The 18,501-nt window shown below is 40.6% G+C and overlaps 1 protein-coding gene across 14 annotated transcripts in view; it reads left to right on the top strand.

The window, feature by feature from the left end:
* Positions 1–18,501, top strand: part of SGIP1 (SH3GL interacting endocytic adaptor 1) — a 265,833-nt gene that overhangs the window by 151,694 nt on the left and 95,638 nt on the right. For 7 of the 14 annotated variants that reach the window (XM_045291785.1, XM_045291794.1, XM_045291793.1 and 4 more), the window contains 5 exons: positions 1,855–1,866; positions 8,716–8,727; positions 12,395–12,419; positions 13,387–13,438; positions 15,296–15,381. In XM_045291785.1, coding sequence (XP_045147720.1) covers positions 1,855–1,866; positions 8,716–8,727; positions 12,395–12,419; positions 13,387–13,438; positions 15,296–15,381 — 187 coding nt within the window. The remainder of the gene's footprint in view (positions 1–1,854; positions 1,867–8,715; positions 8,728–12,394; positions 12,420–13,386; positions 13,439–15,295; positions 15,382–18,501) is intronic. The other 7 variants (XM_045291799.1, XM_045291796.1, XM_045291791.1 and 4 more) reach the window with 2 other exon arrangements.

The following is an 18,501-nucleotide window of genomic DNA, read 5'->3' as shown; positions in this document are numbered from 1 at the left end:
CAGAACCTGGGCTCCAGTCACAGCTATGTTCTTTAGATACCATGTAACCTTGGAACTCGCTAAGCCTCCATTTCCTAAATGAAACATCGCCCACCTCGGGTAAAATAATAAATGTGAGCTATCGAGATGACCCTCATTTTTTAGTTCTTACAACAACAGTACAAGGTGGTGGTGAACCCTGTTTTGAAGATTATGGCATTTAAGCAACGGTGTGGCTTGCCAAATGCATGTCCGAAATAAGGGCTGAGCCAATTTGAACATACAAAAGTCTATTCTTTTCCTCCTATCTTGACAATCTCTTTAAAGTTGTGATTCAACTCAAAAAGACCTTTGGTCCATTCATTGAAAACCTGGGCTTTGTTAATAATTTTCATTTGCTATGACGCTTATGCACCATTTGTTATTCCGAAGCATTCACTTTTACTATAAGAGATATTTGTAGCTGGAAATCTGAAGGCATATCTCTACACTAATGTCTGTGCACAGCAATGCCACGTCCTCAGAACCCTTGTAGCATGTTCTAGGACCTGAGGTCACGAATGGGCAGAGAGATCAACAGTTAAGTAGGATCAAGGAAAATATTTACAGGAGCTGGCAAAGGAACTGCTCAACTGAGATCCCATCACTTGGGCCATGGACAGTTAAGTGTTATTTCAGAGAGCAATTTATCTTTCCATATTTCGAAATACATTTGCTTTAAGCATTTGCATAGTGTTTTTTATTGAATTCAAAAAAGGAATTCATATACTTGTCCTGGGGCCTATTGTATACTATAGTACAACATTTGTGGCTGGAATAGAGTCCATTTGCAACCATTACTGTGCACTGATCATCTAGAGGAGACAAATATCAAAATAATAGAGAACATAATACGGTAGTCAATATGCCTTTATATTTTCCCATTAAGGCTAATAAATGTCAGACTAATAGAAGGTTCTCAACATTTGTTTATTATTTGAAACAAAAAGAACGTCTATGATAAAACAAGAGAAAGTAACAACTTATTCTTGCCAGGAAACTTGGTGGCCTTATAGAAGAAATGCTATTGGCCTTGAAGAATGAGAAGAGAGCTCATCGAAGGCTGAAGAAGTAGCTTGAGCAGTAGGCAGAGGCGTTTGGGAGGACACAAAGTATTGGGGAATGTCAAGGAGAATGTTCAGTGAAGTGAGGTTTCACAGAAAACATGGAAGATGAGGGCCTGATGGGAAGGCAGCCAGTGTGGAAGAATTAAGTGCCATAGGATGGGGTCTGACTAACGGGGAGGTCTTTGAATGATAATATAGTGCATCACCGACTTTGGAAAATGATTCCGGGGATCACGTAAGGCTAGATGTAGAAGGATCATGTGGTCAGACACTCCTATCGGGGACTCGGAGTTAGCAAGAGAGATGTGACAGGTGCTGAGATCATCAAAGAGCATCCTGGGGAGCTGGAGACCACGCACCGGGCAAAGGACTGATGTGCTCGTCAAGGGGCCTGACGAGAGGTGAGACTGGAGCGTCTGAAACATCTCCTGGTCGATTTCATGACCGTGCTGACTGAAAGGGGATCGTGATATTTTCTAACTCCGTTCACTATTACAAGCCATGTTTTCTATTGTCAAAATTAAACTATTCAAAAGAAAGGTTCAACTGTGTTCAAATGGAGACCACATCTATGCCTGTTGGAGCTTGAGCGAAGCCAGCAACCTAGGAATGCGCTTCTTAGACCCCCATAGAAAGCATCACAGGAGCTGTGCATTAGAGACCTGCCTGCCACAGGGAGTTAATTCTTGAGCAGGTTTTTCTTCTCAATATACTTTATCTCTCTCTCTTTCTCTCTCTTTTTTTTTCTTCTCCATGCTTACGCTTTTAGAGGAAAAGTCCGGTAAGAAATTAACCCCTTCCACTTTCTGGCCAAACATTATTTTTTCTATTTATTCTGCTTATTTTCACCATCTGCATAGCTAATGACTAAATGTGTTTAAAATCTAGACAAGAGACTGAATTTTAAAACAAACCTCTGGGGACCAGAGAAAGTTCTAATTATGCCACATGGGGGGAAAAGGAAGTCGGTTGCTAAGTGATTTTTGCATCCCTGTTATTAAGGGTCACGGGCACTTTTGTAAAGATTCGCCTCTGTCTCAACCACAGGCAGAGGATCACATATTGTAGGTACTGAATTTCACTTAATCGCAGCTTCCACTTGAATTATTCAAGCTACACATACCTACCATATGCTAGGCCAAAAAAAGACAGTTCAAGTTCATGTTTGGTTAAATGTACATCATGATAGCGCTCTGAATGCTTGTGTAGCTGACCTAGGAGAGAGGAATTTTATTGTTCATTTTTCTGCCCATCTCTCTGGGCACTAAGCCAGCAAGATACCACCACCACTAGCACCACCACCTCTGCTGGTTTTGAAATATTCCCTCCCATGCTGGAAGTTCCAGTCTGAAAAGGTGGCTCTCAAGGACACGTAAATCCCCAGTTATGCTGCTTCAAAATAACGGGTGACTTTCAGCGGCAGCACAAACTTTGTAAGATAAATCGACATGGTTTTATTTTAGAGGAACACTGAGACAGTTCTACTCCAAACTCCTGCATGGTAGCCCGTTTTATAGGAAACATGTTCCCAAAATGTGATGCATGGCTGCCCCCAGATAACCTCACCACTGGGGAACATGAAAATAGTGTGTCTCCGTGTTAACTAGCATGAAGACGTGACTTGTTCTAGTTCATTCACCTTCAGTGAATGCCGCAATCAGTGCTATAACTACATACCCCACACTCGTGGGCCCAGACCAGGTACTATCTGAACCACAAGTCAGATAGTGGACATAAGGAAGTTCATGTGATACGAGGGAAGGGAGAAAGGACAAAAAGTAAACTCAAAATGTTGCAATTAATCAAAATGTGGGACCCTGGTTTCTTTGGGTCCAAAAATAAAATAAGAGCTTCTTTGTTACTAAAAATAACTAAACTGCCCAATTCTGAGTAACTGAGTGTTGGCTATGCACTGCAGGTCTTGTGCAAATGTACTATTACTGGCATACTTGAGGAACCTTGGCTTAAATTTTGCAAGTCCCATTTGTTCTTTTTGTCCTTCAATGTTTTTCTAAATTATCAATTTTTGGCCTCCTCAAACAATGACAGGACTGGATAGCCTGATATTTTGCTATGATGTTTCATAATCCTCTGTTCCTCATGGGATTCCTCCTGCCCTACTTAGAGTAATTCTAACCACAAGTATCCAAGTCAAACCAAACCCGTTGTCATCGAGGCAATTCACAAGTCTACCTTTTCGTTATCACTCACGTTTCTTCAGGGATGAGTCTTCCCACGCTTGTTTGCTGCATTCTCATCGGAACTGTGTTGCTGATTCCTCCCGCTTGCCACCCCATAATGATGCCATATCAATAATAGGTTCTTTCTCTTCTCAGTGGAGTATCAGAATACCATCTTGACCATGTCCAATTGGATAGGCAGATGTTCACTGTAATCTGACTTAATGTCTTTAGGGACAAGTTTAAGTTGAGGTCAACTCCTACAATTGGGGGACAGATAGATGCTTCTGGTGGTGCTGTTGGGTGAGTGTTGGCTGATAACCAAAAAGGGGGACAATTCAAACCAACCACATGCTCGAAGGGAGAAAGAGCAGACTCTCTGTTCCTATAAAGATTTACAGCCTCAGAAACCCTACAGAGAGTCACAATGAGCCAGAATCAAATCGGGAGTAGTGGACTTTGAGTATCTAGTGAACTGAATCAGAAAGCAGAAAGAAACTGATCTGCATTCTCTCTGGTTAGAATGTTTGTTTAGTACTGTGAACCTTACTGGGCACTTTACATTTCCCCCTCAGACTGGATTTAACAATGACGACAGTGTACAAAGAGGCAAGACTAGTTATATAGTGAACTTGGCAAGCAAGAGATATTGTTTGATTGCTTCCTTTTAAATGTATTCTCAAAGACTTTATTGTTTTGACTATAACTAAATTAAAGCTAATCCTTTTAAGCAAAACAGAACAATAATATAGTGTAAGGATATTATGCTATCTGTGAGGACTTTGGCTGCAGTATTGTCTCTTAAAGAGGCATCATTATCTTAAAATTACATAAATTTCAGAGGTACTTGTTCTAACCAAAGGTCTTCACTTTAGTGAACAAATCATAAATTAGGAGGTTTACTAACTTTGAAAACCCACCACAGTCATCGAGTCAAATCTGGGGCCAAATATTAACTTTTCTAGCCTGTGAATATGTCTGGGAGTAGATAAGCCTCATCTTTCTCCCAAGGAGCAACAGTTGAGTTTGAACCACTAACCTTGTTGTTAGGAATTCAATGCTTACCCAACAGTGCCACAAGGGCTCGTCCTAACTTTGAAAGGGGCCTTTAGAAACGCATTGTCATCGAGTCGATGCAGACTCATCGCAGCCCCATAGGACAGGGTAGAACTGCCCTTGTGGATTTCTGAGACTGTAACTCTTTACTAGAACAGCCTCCTCTTTCTCCCACAGAGCAGTTGGTGATTTCAAAATGTAGGCCTTGCAGCTTGCAGCCCACCTTGTAACCACTATGCCACCAAGCCTCAAAATAAAAGCATGAGTTATCTTTAGGTAGAACACCACAATAAAAGTAGAGGTAAAAATAAAACATTTTCAAAACCTTTTCCAGAATGTATCAGAAAACCAAAAGAAATCAGGCCTTGACCAGTTAATGTTTAATTGGGAACAGAGGGATTTTTTTAAATGACTATAATCAGAATTAGAAATGATCAAGAACAGCCTCTAACTTTGACTAGAGGTATGTTGTGTTTGATACAAATGCTGCAATAGGATACAAATTGGCCACCGACAGACCGAATAACTTTGGGCAGCCCCCGATTATGAAGATCTGCTCCTACTTGTGTCTCTAAACTTCTAAATCAGAACTGGGGCAAATAGTTCTTTCCAGTGATTTAAAAGCTGCTCCTGCCACAAGTGAAGGTGACTGTGATGAAGAATTCATACGGAGTAGTGGCTGGCTCAGTGGTTTCAAAGTGAGGGCAAATTTGCCTAACATTAAAGGGTTAGTTAGTGGTCCTGAGGACTTCAAGTGGATTCAGTCCCATTCAACCTTCTACAGGGAATTTGTATTTCCACGAAGATATATAGAGTCAGCATCTACATTTTAACCAGATCCCCTGGGTGACTTATGTCTATATGTTTCCTTCTATCTTTAAAGCAAATTCTATATATTGGCAGAACAAGCACCAAAGTCATTGAAGTTCTTCAGAAATGATGAGGAAAGGCTGAAATAAAATTTTAACCCTCGGAGAGCCTCCACTCCAGGCTGATGCTGATCCTGCTGTCCTTGTAATGTGGCAGAACCTATAGAGGCTCGGATTCCAATGGCTAAGCAAGTGCTTGGCTACTCACCCAAAGCTCTGTAGTTTGAACCCACCGGTGACGGGGGGGAGAAAGACCTGGCAATCTGTACTCTTAAAGATCCAAAGCGGCAGCAGCAACAACAACAAACCATTGTCACCACGTCAATTCTAACTCCTAGCAGCCCCATAGGTTTTCTAAGGCCATGAGTCTGGCGAAGCACATGGTCACATCTTTCTGCAGAGAAGTGGCTTGTGGGTTTGGACTGTTGCCCTTTCCTTTCACAGAGAAGCGCTTCACTGCGCTTCTCTCCGGGCTCCTCCCTGAAGATTACAACCCAGGTTGGATGTTCTACTCTCTCCTTCGAGTTGATTCCACAGCGCACCGTGGCCAGTTGCCACGGAGTTTACCTGATGTGCGTCCGAGTAGAGCTGCGCTCCACAGAGGCCTGGCTCTGTCTGTGCCTAATTGTGCAGGGGTGCTTTTCCAGGACTTTATTCCAGGGTGCTTTGGAGTGGATTCAGACCTCTTAACATTTTGTTTATTCACCAAGATCCTAAACAATTTGCCCTACCCATAGACTCCAATTAATGATCAATGGATAAATATAGATAGGTAGATAGATATATAGATAAAATACCTGCAATTAAATCAATTCAAAAGATTGGGGTTCCTTTGATTTGAAGGATTTACAATAGCGTTTAATTAGAGGTCTTGAGGTAGATAGATCTGTACTTTCCACAGCTTATAATTTCAGTAGATTTCTGGATTCTGATTAATTCAGCTGTGACTGCATGAATTTGAGCAGCTGTTCCCCTAAAACACTGTAAGGAGGATGGCATTTGCAAATAAACTTGCCAAAATTGTACAAGGATGTTTTTTATTCGAACCAAACTCACTGATTTCAAGTTGATTCTGACACATAGCAACCTTATCGGACAGGGTAGAATTTCCCCCGTGGGTTTCTGAGACTAACTCTCAATCCTCAACTTTCTGCCTGGGAGCAGCTGGTGGTTTCAAAGTGCTGACCTTGCAGTTAGCAGCCCAACACATATCGCACTACACCACAGGAGCTCCTGGATGGTTTTTTACTGGAAAAGTATAAATATCAACTAGTGACTAAACTAATCCAAGTTTCAAAACTGTTGAAAATCAAGATATACCTTGATCTGGTGGTTTAATAGAATTAAAGTTGCGTTTTTCTCTATCAACTTAAATTAATAAATGCTCTTGAATTTAAGGTTCTGCCCTTCTATGATTGATTGTATCCTGCATTCTGTTTTTTCATTACTTCTCATAATTTTATCTTGGGGTGTCATTTTTAAACTCTGTATTTTATATGGAAGTCATTTGCCATATAATTGAATCTAAAATTATAAACTCCTATATTTCATGTAAAAGCATCCCTTTTTCTTTCAAAACATAATATTGATTAGTCAGTAAAATATTTTGAACCCAGAAATACATATTCACAATTTTTAATGTAAATTTCATGAATGCATACTCATTTTTTAAGAACACTGAGGTTGATATGGATGTGGAATACGAGACAAATAAGGCAAACATTAGAAGTAAAGTGGACTAGAATACGTATGTCTAGAGTCCCAAATACTTACAAAACTAGTTGGACAAGTAATGGCTTCTGGCCAACAGCTACCATCGCTCTCTGCCTTAGGATCCCTCTGACAGCGCCATGCTTGACTCCCAGCTGGAATCTAAGAATGGGAGAGCAGAGATCTCAGTGCGGGCTCAGCCCATTTAACTCCCTGTGTGTCTTAGAGTCTCACTTTTTTTTCTATCATAAAAAGACTCATTTGCTGTCTATATTTTGGAGAGTGGGACCAGCTCCGTCACTCCATCAGCCTCCTGGCTATGCTTCTGTTTGATGCTTCCGGATGTGGTCAGTACTAGATCCCAAGTCACCTCTGAGGAGTCCATGGACTAGCCCACACCTGAAAGCGAGACTCTTGGTCAGCAGTTCTTTCCCCACTCACATCCTACTCACGCCTGTTGCTGCAGAAGGACCCTAAAGGAGAAAACAGGGAGATTGTTACAGTAAATTCATAATCCAGCGATAGAGAAGGTTTGACGGGTGAAAGAAAAAAGAAGTACGACTGCTGATTTTGTTTTGCCGGACATCATCTGGTCCACCAACGTCCTACTGGCGCTAGACAGCTTTCATTATTTTCATCTGTGTTTGTTAGCGGCATCGCATCTTGCTCGCTACAGTATCACCACCCAAATCACTAGCACGAGTACCGTCAGAAAGTGTTTTCATACCACACATTCCATGGCACCTTAAAGAGAAACCCCAGTTAACAAAGTCGTTTGCTGTCAGGGAGTTAGCTACAACTCATGACAACCTTAGGCCGCATTCGTGGGCTATGTGCTGGGCTGCTAACCACAATGTCAGCAGTTTGAAACCGCCTGCTTCTCTGTGGGAGAAAGATGAGGCTTTCTACTCCCATAAAGAGTTAGTCTCAGAAACCCACGGGAGCAGTTCTACCCTGTCCTATAAGGTTGTTGTGAGTCAGAATAGTGGGTGGCAGTGAGTCCATGGCAACTAGATATATATATAACTTTCTGTTATATATAACAGAATGAAATGTTGTCCGAGTTCCGCACCATCTTCACGCTCACTGGTAGGTGGGAGCCGACTGTGGCTGTGATGTGGTGCTTTCCAGCTCAGAGCTCACTTCCAGCACTATGTTGGCAAGTATTCTATTGCGATCATCAGATTCTCTTTGACTAAAGTTTGGCTAACTAGCCTGTCTTGCTCTGGGCGCTCTGCTGAAACGTGCCTACCACGGGTGGCCTGCTGGTGTTTGGAATCCCCTTGGCATCTTAGCAACACTCAAGCCATCACAGTGCAACAAACTGACAGGAAGCAACGAAAGGGTTTCCTTCGGCCTGCTGTCTGATTCTCTTGAGGCTTCCTTTAAGCCCTAATTGTGTAGGAAATGCGCTATGTTTGGGGTCGCTCACACATTGCTCGAGGCAATGGTGTGCCTGTCCTTCCTGTTCTCGGTCATTGTCCTCTCACACCAAACAATCTGGAGAAAAACTCCTTACAAGACATAGGTAAACGTTTCTTGCACATTTCTGCTTTGTTCATGTATATGCATGGCTAAAAATAGTTGCCTCCCCATTAACAAAGTTCTATTATTTCATAAATATTATTTCTTTTAAGTTCTCCAAAGTACCTCTGGTTTCAATAAGCTCCAAACACACAAGCTACTTACGTTCCTTTGGCCTGTTTGGTGCGTGTGTGTGGTTGCTGTTTGTGACGCTCCTGCTGCCCAGCCTGTCGCCTGGCCCTCCGTTCTCTGACCAGGTGTCTCTTCTCTCTTCCTTTGTGCTGATCACAGAGGCGCAGTCCGGTAAGAACTCGCTACATCTTTACCCTAACAGTCTATAGAGAAATGCGGCCAGGTGGATTTCCCGTTGAATTTATAGTAGCTCAAGGTTGAATGAGGCCAGTGAATTAGGATTTCTGGTTAGAAACTGGTCCTCAAAGTGCGCAGGGAATTGTGTGGGGTTAACCTAGCACTTTCCATAGCAAAATGAATCCTCCATTGGAATTTCCAATTTAAAAAGAAATTGTAATTGAAAACAATAAAAGGACACGCATGTGTGTGTGTAAATGTGCGTGTCTACATGCAAGGTTTGAAGCTGACTAGAAAGCACTATAGCTGTTCATAGCAAAGAGAAACTATGAGAAGGACAAAGAAGAAAGTAGGGAGACAAGGTTTCAACCAGATTGCATTGAAACCTCAGTTGAAAACGTCCCTCTGGGCTATAATTTATGCTGATCAGGACGTGCTGTTATGTAATCCCAATTTCCATTAGGTAGAAAGAGGCATGCTTTGAGGGAACCCTGCAGGCTGTGACCCAGTCCTAAGTGTGTCATAGACAACCAACTTAGAAAGACTGAGGAAGTGTCCCTTCGGACTGCTCAAGGTCAAATCGCAGTCATTTCCCTCCGGCTGATGAATATTGGAAATTTAAAGAAACAAAGAGGACTGTCTTGGCCATGTTGGAAATGGGCTTCTCTGTCTGGTCGGCCCTTGGAGAGGGAACAGGACTAAAGCAGCACTCTCTGAAATGCCCTCCGGCCTGTGCCAAGTCAATGAATGGGTTTCTGTTTGAGTCCCTATCCTGTCCTAGCTGGTACATTGGTGATGCTGCCTTACAATGTTTAAGATGGACCGTTTCTACTAGAGCGTTTCGCCCTTTTCAGGGATGGCTTTCAGCTGTGGGTGATGCGACCCCTGTGATTAGGTGGTCACTTATTCTTAGTGAATTCGCTTATTGAAAATGAAAGGAATTGATTCCGAATGTACCTACATCAACAATATTGAAAAGAGGAAAATGCCGCACAGGGAGGAGGAGAAGGGTCCTTGTTGTTTTCATTGAGTGCTGTTGTGCCTGAACGTGACTTGCTTGCTGGCCATCGCCTGAACCTTGTCCCAGCTGTGACAGGCTGGGGTCATCCACTCCAGCTGGCAGCGGGGTGTCCTTTCCTGTTGCTGCTGACTTGCTGTGGCTGCTCCTTGGAATAGCTGCTCCTTATAAATCAATAATATTTTTGTTCCTTCTAATTTTTAAACAAGAGTGTTTCCTTGCACCTTTCTGCCTTGGCAGCCCACGCTTACCTGGGGACTGTCCCTTCCTGGAGGTATTCCATAAAAATGTTACAAGGGCTGCGGCTTTACAGCCTCCACAGTAAATACCTGTTGAATGAATTTGGTCCACCTGGGAACAGGTGAAGACAAAGCTGCTTTGTGCCTTTCTTAGCTTCGTGGGTATTTTACACTTTTCATAAAAGGAGTTGGACAGAGAGCCAAGTAGTCTGCATTACGCCCCTGGAGTTCTTGCACTCCTGGATCGCAGAACTCAGTACTGCGGGGGCCCTGTTTCCTCAATGCCAACTTATTAACCTTGTGAGTGACTACTGGGGACTGGGCACCCTGTCTCTTTCCTTCAAGCCTTATTAAATAGACAACTCATTATCCGAAATTCTGTAACTGCAAATAACATTTTAGGTCCCTAGAACAGTTTATGTATATAGTTATTTCTGTCCATAGCCTTACTTTCCCAAAGAAAACTTGTATCCAAACTCCCTTACAACCATAACAGATATAAATGAACATACTGCTGTAAAAGGTTTCTTTTTACTAATACTATAGTAATTCTTTATATGATATACATATTAGGAAAATTATCATATTGCACTATGAAATATAGCTTTAAAGATGAATCCATCCACTTTATGATGATAAATCATTGCTCACTTAAAGAAAGCATCTAATGGATCCTTGTTCTGATTAAAACTTTCAAAATCGGATAGAAAATTCTAGTAAGTCTTTAGGAAATAAGGAAAGAAGCTATTTACGGGTCTGTTGTTGATGTCTGGTCCTGAGTTGTAATTTATAACTTGAGAAAATTAAGCATAAGAGTGGACTTCAAAAATCTCATGGAAAAATCAAATTAAAGATAATGGTTCTTTTCTTGTTAAGTCTATAAGGTATATAGACTTGAATATACTTTATCCTTTTTTAATGACTACGTGGTTTTCCTTTGTAGCATAAGACTATTTACATAGCCAGTCCCTCCATAATAGACATTTAGGAGATTCTTCTTCAATTTGTAGTAACTTAATACAATTAATGCCATGATGAATATTCTATACATTCTCATTCAGACAAATGTCCCCAAATGTCATTTGACAAATCGTATTAATATAATTTTTACAGGTAAGCTTTTTGAATTTGCAAAATAAAATTTACATGTTAGGCACCTGTTGTTGTTTTTAAGATAATGGTATTGTTTTTAAAGCCCCCTCATAATATTTGTGGTCAATGAGTTGTGCCTTCATCAAAGGTGTAAAATAGGGAAAATATGTCTTTGATGGTCAAACACAAGTCATTCATGGTCATATCTTCTTATACTTACAACCATTCACACACGCACACACATCCCCATCCCTGCCCCTGTCTTTCTCCTAAGACTTACCATGCCAATCCATGCCCTACTCCAGGATGCTAAGCTCCTGGCAACCTACCATTCTGCTAGTGCCCCGTGCACTTTTCATTGTTTCTGATTTCACATTAAAATGTTGGTTCTAGTCCGTGCTTCTTATTTTAAGGTGTTATGGTGCCATAAAGGAGCCCTGGTGGCCTAGTGAGTTATGTGTTGGTTTGCTAACCACAAGGTCAGTAGTTCAAACCCACTTCATAGAAGAAAAATTTTCGGTTCCTCTAAAGATGTACTGTTCTGGAATCCCACAGAGAGCAGTTCTATTCTTATTAGAGGGTTACTATGAGTCTGAATTGACTTCATAGCAGTAAGTTTGGAGTTAAGAAAATTAGAGATGGAGTTAGGAGGTTATTCCTAATAGAGTTATTTGCATTGCAAACCCTTGAGATAAATAAATGGTGCCTGATAGATGGATTGACAGGCTGGTGGAAATAACCTAGGGAGGTTGAATGGAATTCTCAAATTTGCTGGATAAAACATCACCCAGTGACAATGCCTACACAATATTCCCTTTTCCTTAATACTTGCCATTTAAATCTTTGAAGATCGCCTTAGTAAACTGATGGCTGTTCAGACCATCAACTTATGAATCCTACTTGACCAAAAGCAGATAGTAGCCTTTCTAAAAGTATCAGAAGGTATCAAACTGTGTTATGGATTATAATAGTCTTGGATATACTGTACTTCTTGGCTGCTAGAGTTCAAAGTTTCGATTTTTTTCTTTTTAACAAACTTTTCGTTGTTTGTCGTTAATTTGTCAAATCTACCCAGGTAAGGGTTTTTTCTCATTCACAAGAAATCTTTTTATCCTCCCTTCCTCTCAAAAGCCTTAAGTCCAATGAAAAATTGATTTATGAGAGTATGTCTACAATTTCCAACTTGAATGTGATTAAAAAAATTTTCCCCACCTGCGCATTTCTTAGTTCAGTGTAACGCAATAACAAGTATACATATTGTATATAACATCTATGTGGTCTTAAACCTTATAGTGTCTATTTCTAATTCTAGGGTGCAATTAAAAGGAACTTATCCAGTAAGTATGTTTTAGCTACAAGAAATAGAGCATTATTTGAAAGAAGGACTAGTTCCTTGGGTCTTAGAGGATGTATACATTTGAATTATGTGCTCTTAGGCTTAACGTTTCAAGCTTACCTTTCTTCTTCTTTTCTTTCTTTTTTACACTAAAGACATCTTGTAATGATAGAGGAACTCTATAGGTTCAGAATGGTGAATATTGAATTTTGTAATCATAGAGGAATTCTATAGGTTCAGAATGGTGAATATTGAATTCTTAAATTGAATGTTCCTTTGGGGAAAAAATGCAGTCTTTCTATATTTGTTAAGTCTTGACATGTCATTTAAATTTAGAAATGAATTTAACGATGTGTTTGTTGGTGGGGTTGGAGGAAGGAGGAGGCTAGAAAGATCAATGGTCCTATTTGTCTTATTTGATATGAAAATATAATCAACCAAAGTGATACATAAGTTCGCATAGGCACAGATTACAATTTTCCTCTGCTGCATACAACACGCTCCAGGAAATCCTAAATTCATGGCATAGAATTGGAGGTATGATGTTTTCTTGGCATTTCAAGGAAAGAGCAGGCTTAGAATGCTGGATGCATGTCTGTGTACATATGGACTGGCTTAGTATGGTCATGCTAATTGAGTAAAAGAACTGATCACCACAACAGATATTCGAGGAATGGTGTGCTCTTCCACAAGGCCTTACAATATACAAATAAATTTAATGGCTTATTGTGGAATTTCCTTTCTGAATGAAGTTTCACAAACACCTGAGAAAATGCCTAATTCATGACTGTTGCCTTGCCAGGCAAGAGCATGTTTTCTGGGTTTATTTTGGAAAGATTTAATATTGAACTGGTTATCGAGGAGAGTTTAAATCTCAGAGTTTCCAAGCATAGCTCCTAAAAGATGTCAGAGAGAAATGGTAAAATAAAAAAAATAGGACTAAAAATTCCCTCTATCCTGTGTATCAGGTGAAGAAGTGGCAAGACCCAGGCGTTCCACACCAACTCCAGAACTTGTAAGGTAAGCATGGAAGATATTAGTTATATTTCATGTAAGACATCATGCCCTGTTAACACTGAAGCAAATCTCCTCCGGGCTAATCTCCTGGCTGCCTCTTAGTTAAAGACCTCCCCATAGATTGTTGAGTCCGTGCTGAGGCATAACAAAGCCGTGTACAACACAACAAAACATTGCCTCTTTGTGCTATCTTTGAGTCCATTGTTGAAGCCACTGTGTCAATCCATCTCATTGAGGGTCTTTCTCTTTTTCATAGCACAGTCCAAATGTGTATCATGTCTCATAAGGACTGGCCTACAAATGAAGTAATCTATGATCATATGAAGTAACCATCCGTCAGAAGGGTTAGTCCACTAGAAAGGGTCTTTTGCTTTCTGGAATGCTGACCTGCACTATGGTCTCATTCCCCCGTGGAGAGGATTACAGTTCCAGCATAGGGTCATCCCACCCTTCACACCACAGGAGTCTTCTTCAATGCTGTCTTGGATTTTGGCAACACGGAGTATTTACACCAATATTTCCCAAAGTGGGCAGTTCTGCCCCCTGAGGTGCTTGAATAATCTAGCGGGGCTGCCAAAGCAGATACCTGCACTTTATTCTGGACTGTGGGCTATAGTACAAAGGTGTTTCATTGCCAAGGGTGTGCTAAGTCATTCAGGGGATTTTTTTGCCCCCTCAAAAGGAGGTGGTACGCCAAATAAGTTTGGGAACCTAGGGTTTACTGTATATTCTTCAGTTAGGTAAGTATTGTACAAATAGGCTTAAAAACAAAAAACAGCTATGAATACTACTTAAAAGCTGACTTCTTTTACATTCCCCTGCCCCCCATTTCTCCAGTCCCTCTCCTCTCCTCTCCATCTTTTCACATATCACACAGAAAGAGAGAGAGCATTTATTAGGATCAGTCAAGAGAATCAGGTCTAGCAAAGAAACGAAAACATTGTGCAGCCATTTGGTAATAATCTCCCTAGAGTAAAAGATAGAAGAAACAATGAGAAGTGACCTTATTGTTGTCCTGCCACCCCCCATATCCACCTTGATTTTTTTATATTCTGCTTTGTTTCTGAAATGTGCTATTTTATGGCATTAGGAAATATGGCTAGTCTTTTGGGTGGGTAGAAATGGAATTATAATCTGGAAGGGCACTTTTCTTATTCAAACACAAACACTGATATCCTGGGTGTCTGGTCACCCAACCTCCCAACACATAATTTTTTACTAATCTTAACTCAGTCACTCACTGAATGATTATGTGTTGGTCAGCGGTTCAAAATCACCAGCTGCTCCACCACAGGAGAAAGACAAAGCTTCCTATTCCCATATAGTTATTACACTCATGGAAACCTACAGGGGCAGTTCCACCCTGTCCTATAAGGTCACTATGAGTTGCTAATCATCAGCTCTATTAATTACAGCCAGATTAATGAAGACCAATAAAAATTGGGGGGAGCTTTTTTGTTGTTGTTGGTAGTGGAATGTTTGTTTGTTTTGAGGTCTGAGTGGGGGGGAAGCACATTTCAGTAAATCTCTAATATTTCCTCGTGTCGATATAATAATCATCATGCTCAGACTAGAGTTTATTTCCTCTAACGTATTTCTGTTAGGCCACAGTCTGGGTATCAGAGATCTTCTACCAGCTCTCTTGTCCCAGAGCATGTTTGCATATCTGACATCCTTTATACCACTTTCTAGTCCCGTGGGGTCTTTGTATACACATGCTGGTAGGCATGCTATACAACTGTACACACACATATATACACACAGTATCTCTGTATCACCTAGAGAAATAGATGAAAGCTTGAAAACTTGCATTAATAATCCCTATATTTCTCTTTGTTTGCTTTGATGTATATGATTTAGCAAAAAGCCTCCAGACGACACTGTGGCCCTTGCTCCCCTCTTTGGCCCTCCATTAGAATCAGCCTTTGATGAGCAGAAGACAGAAGGTAAAAGAGACTCTATATACATTTGTAGATCTTCCTTCCCTTCAATGAACTAGAACTTATTTAAAGTAAAATTAAATGTCTTGAGATATAGTATTTTAATTTTTTTATGAAAATCTACACAAAATCTAGCCAATCATACACACCTTTCAATAATTTCTACAGGCACATTTCAATAACATGTACTACATTGTTCAAGTTGTGCCACCCTTCCACCTGTTCATCTTCAGATTGTTCCACTGTGGTTAGCAGAATCACGTTCCTCTAAACTCCCATCTAGTCTTTCACGCTACTGTTGTCAGCATGGCCCCACATAGATAACGCTTCTCAAAGAGCACGGTGTGCCTGGCAGACATGTTCTACCAATTAGGCTAGATTACTGTTCTTTCCTTCAAATAATATTTCAGGAACTAGTTTTAGTCTGGGGTTTAAGATTATTTCAAGGTTTTCATGTCTAAGATATATTCAGCCTCAATGGCTCCAGAAAACCTGGATTCCACTGGGAATTTGATAGAAACATTATGTGGATCTATCATCAGATTCTCCTATGAAAGAAAACTTTAGTTTAGTCTGGAGACATCTGTTACTGTAAGATTTAAAATTTTATTTCCCCACTTAAAAATATTTATATAACTTACAAAAGCACTCCTTAAACAGGTCAGAAAGTATTATTGCAAATCTACCCAAATCATTGCGGTAAATGTTTTGTGAGCTGAACAGCCATCATTTGAGGTAATATTAGGTGCTCAATGGAGTGGACCCATCACATTCCTCATCATTGTCACTATTGTTGTGACCGGCTGTTTCATATCATCAATGGAAGTGTCAGCTGTACTGCTCAAAAAAAGACATTGCTCACCAGCACCCAAGCCAGCAGTGCCTTTGAAGTATTTAGCAACTTATAAGTAAAATATTGGGGGGAGGAGGCAGAAGACATTCATTTCTGTCACCATGAATTGGCTTACCTACTAAATGCTCATTTATAGCAAGTGAGATCCAACGATTATAAATAATAGAATCCCAATCGGTAGGAGGGAATGGTCCAGAGCGTAAATTGTGAACACACCTTTTCAGAAGGCTGTGGATAAAGTAGGAGCCCAACATCCATCCCCAGGGTCCAAGTCCCTGGTGAATCCCGGCTGACCATAGACCAGGGATGTGAAGAGCCTTGCTCCCCTGCAGAGTACAGTGGGGGGTTTGCTTCGTTTTTATGTATTTTCTTTTCTCTGTTTTCTGCATATGAAATCCAGGATGGATGAAACTAAAGAGATAGTGACTGCATTGATGAGTTCTTGGAGGGAAATAGAGGCTTGTCACAATGGGTACAAGAAGGAAGTAAATGTTCTAAAATTGATTTTGGCTATGATTCTACAACTCTTTTTAATATGACTGAACTATTGAATTAAATGACATGTGAATTATATGACATTATAACAATACATAAGTACTCATTTATAGAATTAAATTTCATTTTAGTGGCTGTGAATAATATCTATCTTTCTGATATAAAAGGAATTCTCTATAAAATAGAATCTAATACAATCCTGACATATATTTACGTCCACTATTCACATCTTTAGTAGCAGTGGACTTAAGAGCACTGTGGTAGTCCCCACCCCCACCCTCAGGCCTATTGGTGAAGAAAATCAAATATGTAAGGACAACTGTATTGGAAGCATAATGAGTAGGCTAACCCACAATAACAAAAAACACACCGAAGTGTTTCTAAGGGTGAATCTAAGAAGATGGAGTTTTATTTCTGTGCATGTTAACCATCTAGAAGTGTGTAACACACGAGTTTAAGAGTTAGGGCAGGCCTAAGTGGTCCTAGCAGGACAGTGGTTAAGTTCTCAGCTGCTAACCAAAAGGCTGTGTTTCATACCCACCAGCTACTCCCTGGGAGAAGAGGCCTATTGATGTGTTTCCCTATAGAGCCTGGGAACAGCTTCAGTCTGTCTGACAGGTTTACGACATACCTGAATTGCCTCATCAGCACCCCACAGCAGGGTGGCCCTAACATTCTCAGCACAGGGCCCGATCTTTGGACCAGAGATGGCTGCTCCAGGGCTCATCATCTCCAATCAGAAGAAAAGACAAGAAAGGCCACAGCAGTGCTCAACTTGTTGGTCACGACCCCTTTGGGGGTCAAATGGCAATTTCACAGGGGTCGCCCGATTCACAGCAGTAGCAAAATGACAGTGATGAAGTAGCAACGAAAATAATTGTATGGTTAGGGGTTACCACAACATGAGGAACTGTATTAAAGGGTCGCAGCATGAGGAAGGTGGAGAACCACTGGGCTAGGAGAACTTATTGCCAGTTCTTGTAAGGACAAAGTTTCAAAGACACGTTACCTCAAATCAGAGTCCCTTCTGCCCCCACAACTCCCAGGAGAGAATTTAGTGCCTTATGGCCAAGCACACTCTCAAACTACAAACAGGGGGAGCAGATGCTGAGAGACAGCAGTCAACTGCATCTGAAATATTTTGGATAATGTATTTATGAAAAAGTATAAAGAAAATTCTCAAATAATCCTTCAGCTATTTAAGTGACCCTGTGATAAGGCCTTCAACTATACTATAAGCTTACCTATAAATAATCACATATTTACTGACATAATTGTGGAGAAAATAAAGATGGGGTTTGATTTGTTGAAGCTAATTTAACATCTTCTTTCAGCTATACTACCATAGCTTTATAAAAACCTGATATGCAAAATAAAATTTCAAATCTTACCATCCACGTTGGTATAGATATATAATGCATATACTTATGTGTACACAATGTTTGAGTCCATGTTGGGAAAAATAGAGCAAAGGGCAGCCCTGAGGTTTGGGACAGACAGGTGATACACACCTGGACTTGTCACCGAGCCTTACTTGACTGTGCTCTCTGGAGCTTCAGCCCTGAGAGTCTGGGGTTTGTTTGTTTGTTTGTTTGTTTTTGTTTTTTGTTTTTTTTTCTTTTTTTTAACATTTTATTAGGGGCTCATACAACTGTTATCCCAATCCATACACACATCAATTATGTAAAGCGCATTTGTACATCGTTTCTCAAAACATTTTCTCTCCATTTAAACCCCCGACATTAGGTCCTCATTTTTCCCCTCCCTCCCCGCTCCCC

Source organism: Echinops telfairi, unplaced genomic scaffold (genome assembly GCF_000313985.2).
Source record: "Echinops telfairi isolate 266 unplaced genomic scaffold, ASM31398v2 ScPeMD7_443;HRSCAF=831, whole genome shotgun sequence".
In the NCBI taxonomy this organism is placed as follows: Eukaryota; Metazoa; Chordata; class Mammalia; order Afrosoricida; family Tenrecidae; genus Echinops; species Echinops telfairi.
The sequence above is the reverse complement of the archived record's forward strand: the minus strand, read 5'-3'. Positions and strand labels throughout refer to the sequence as shown.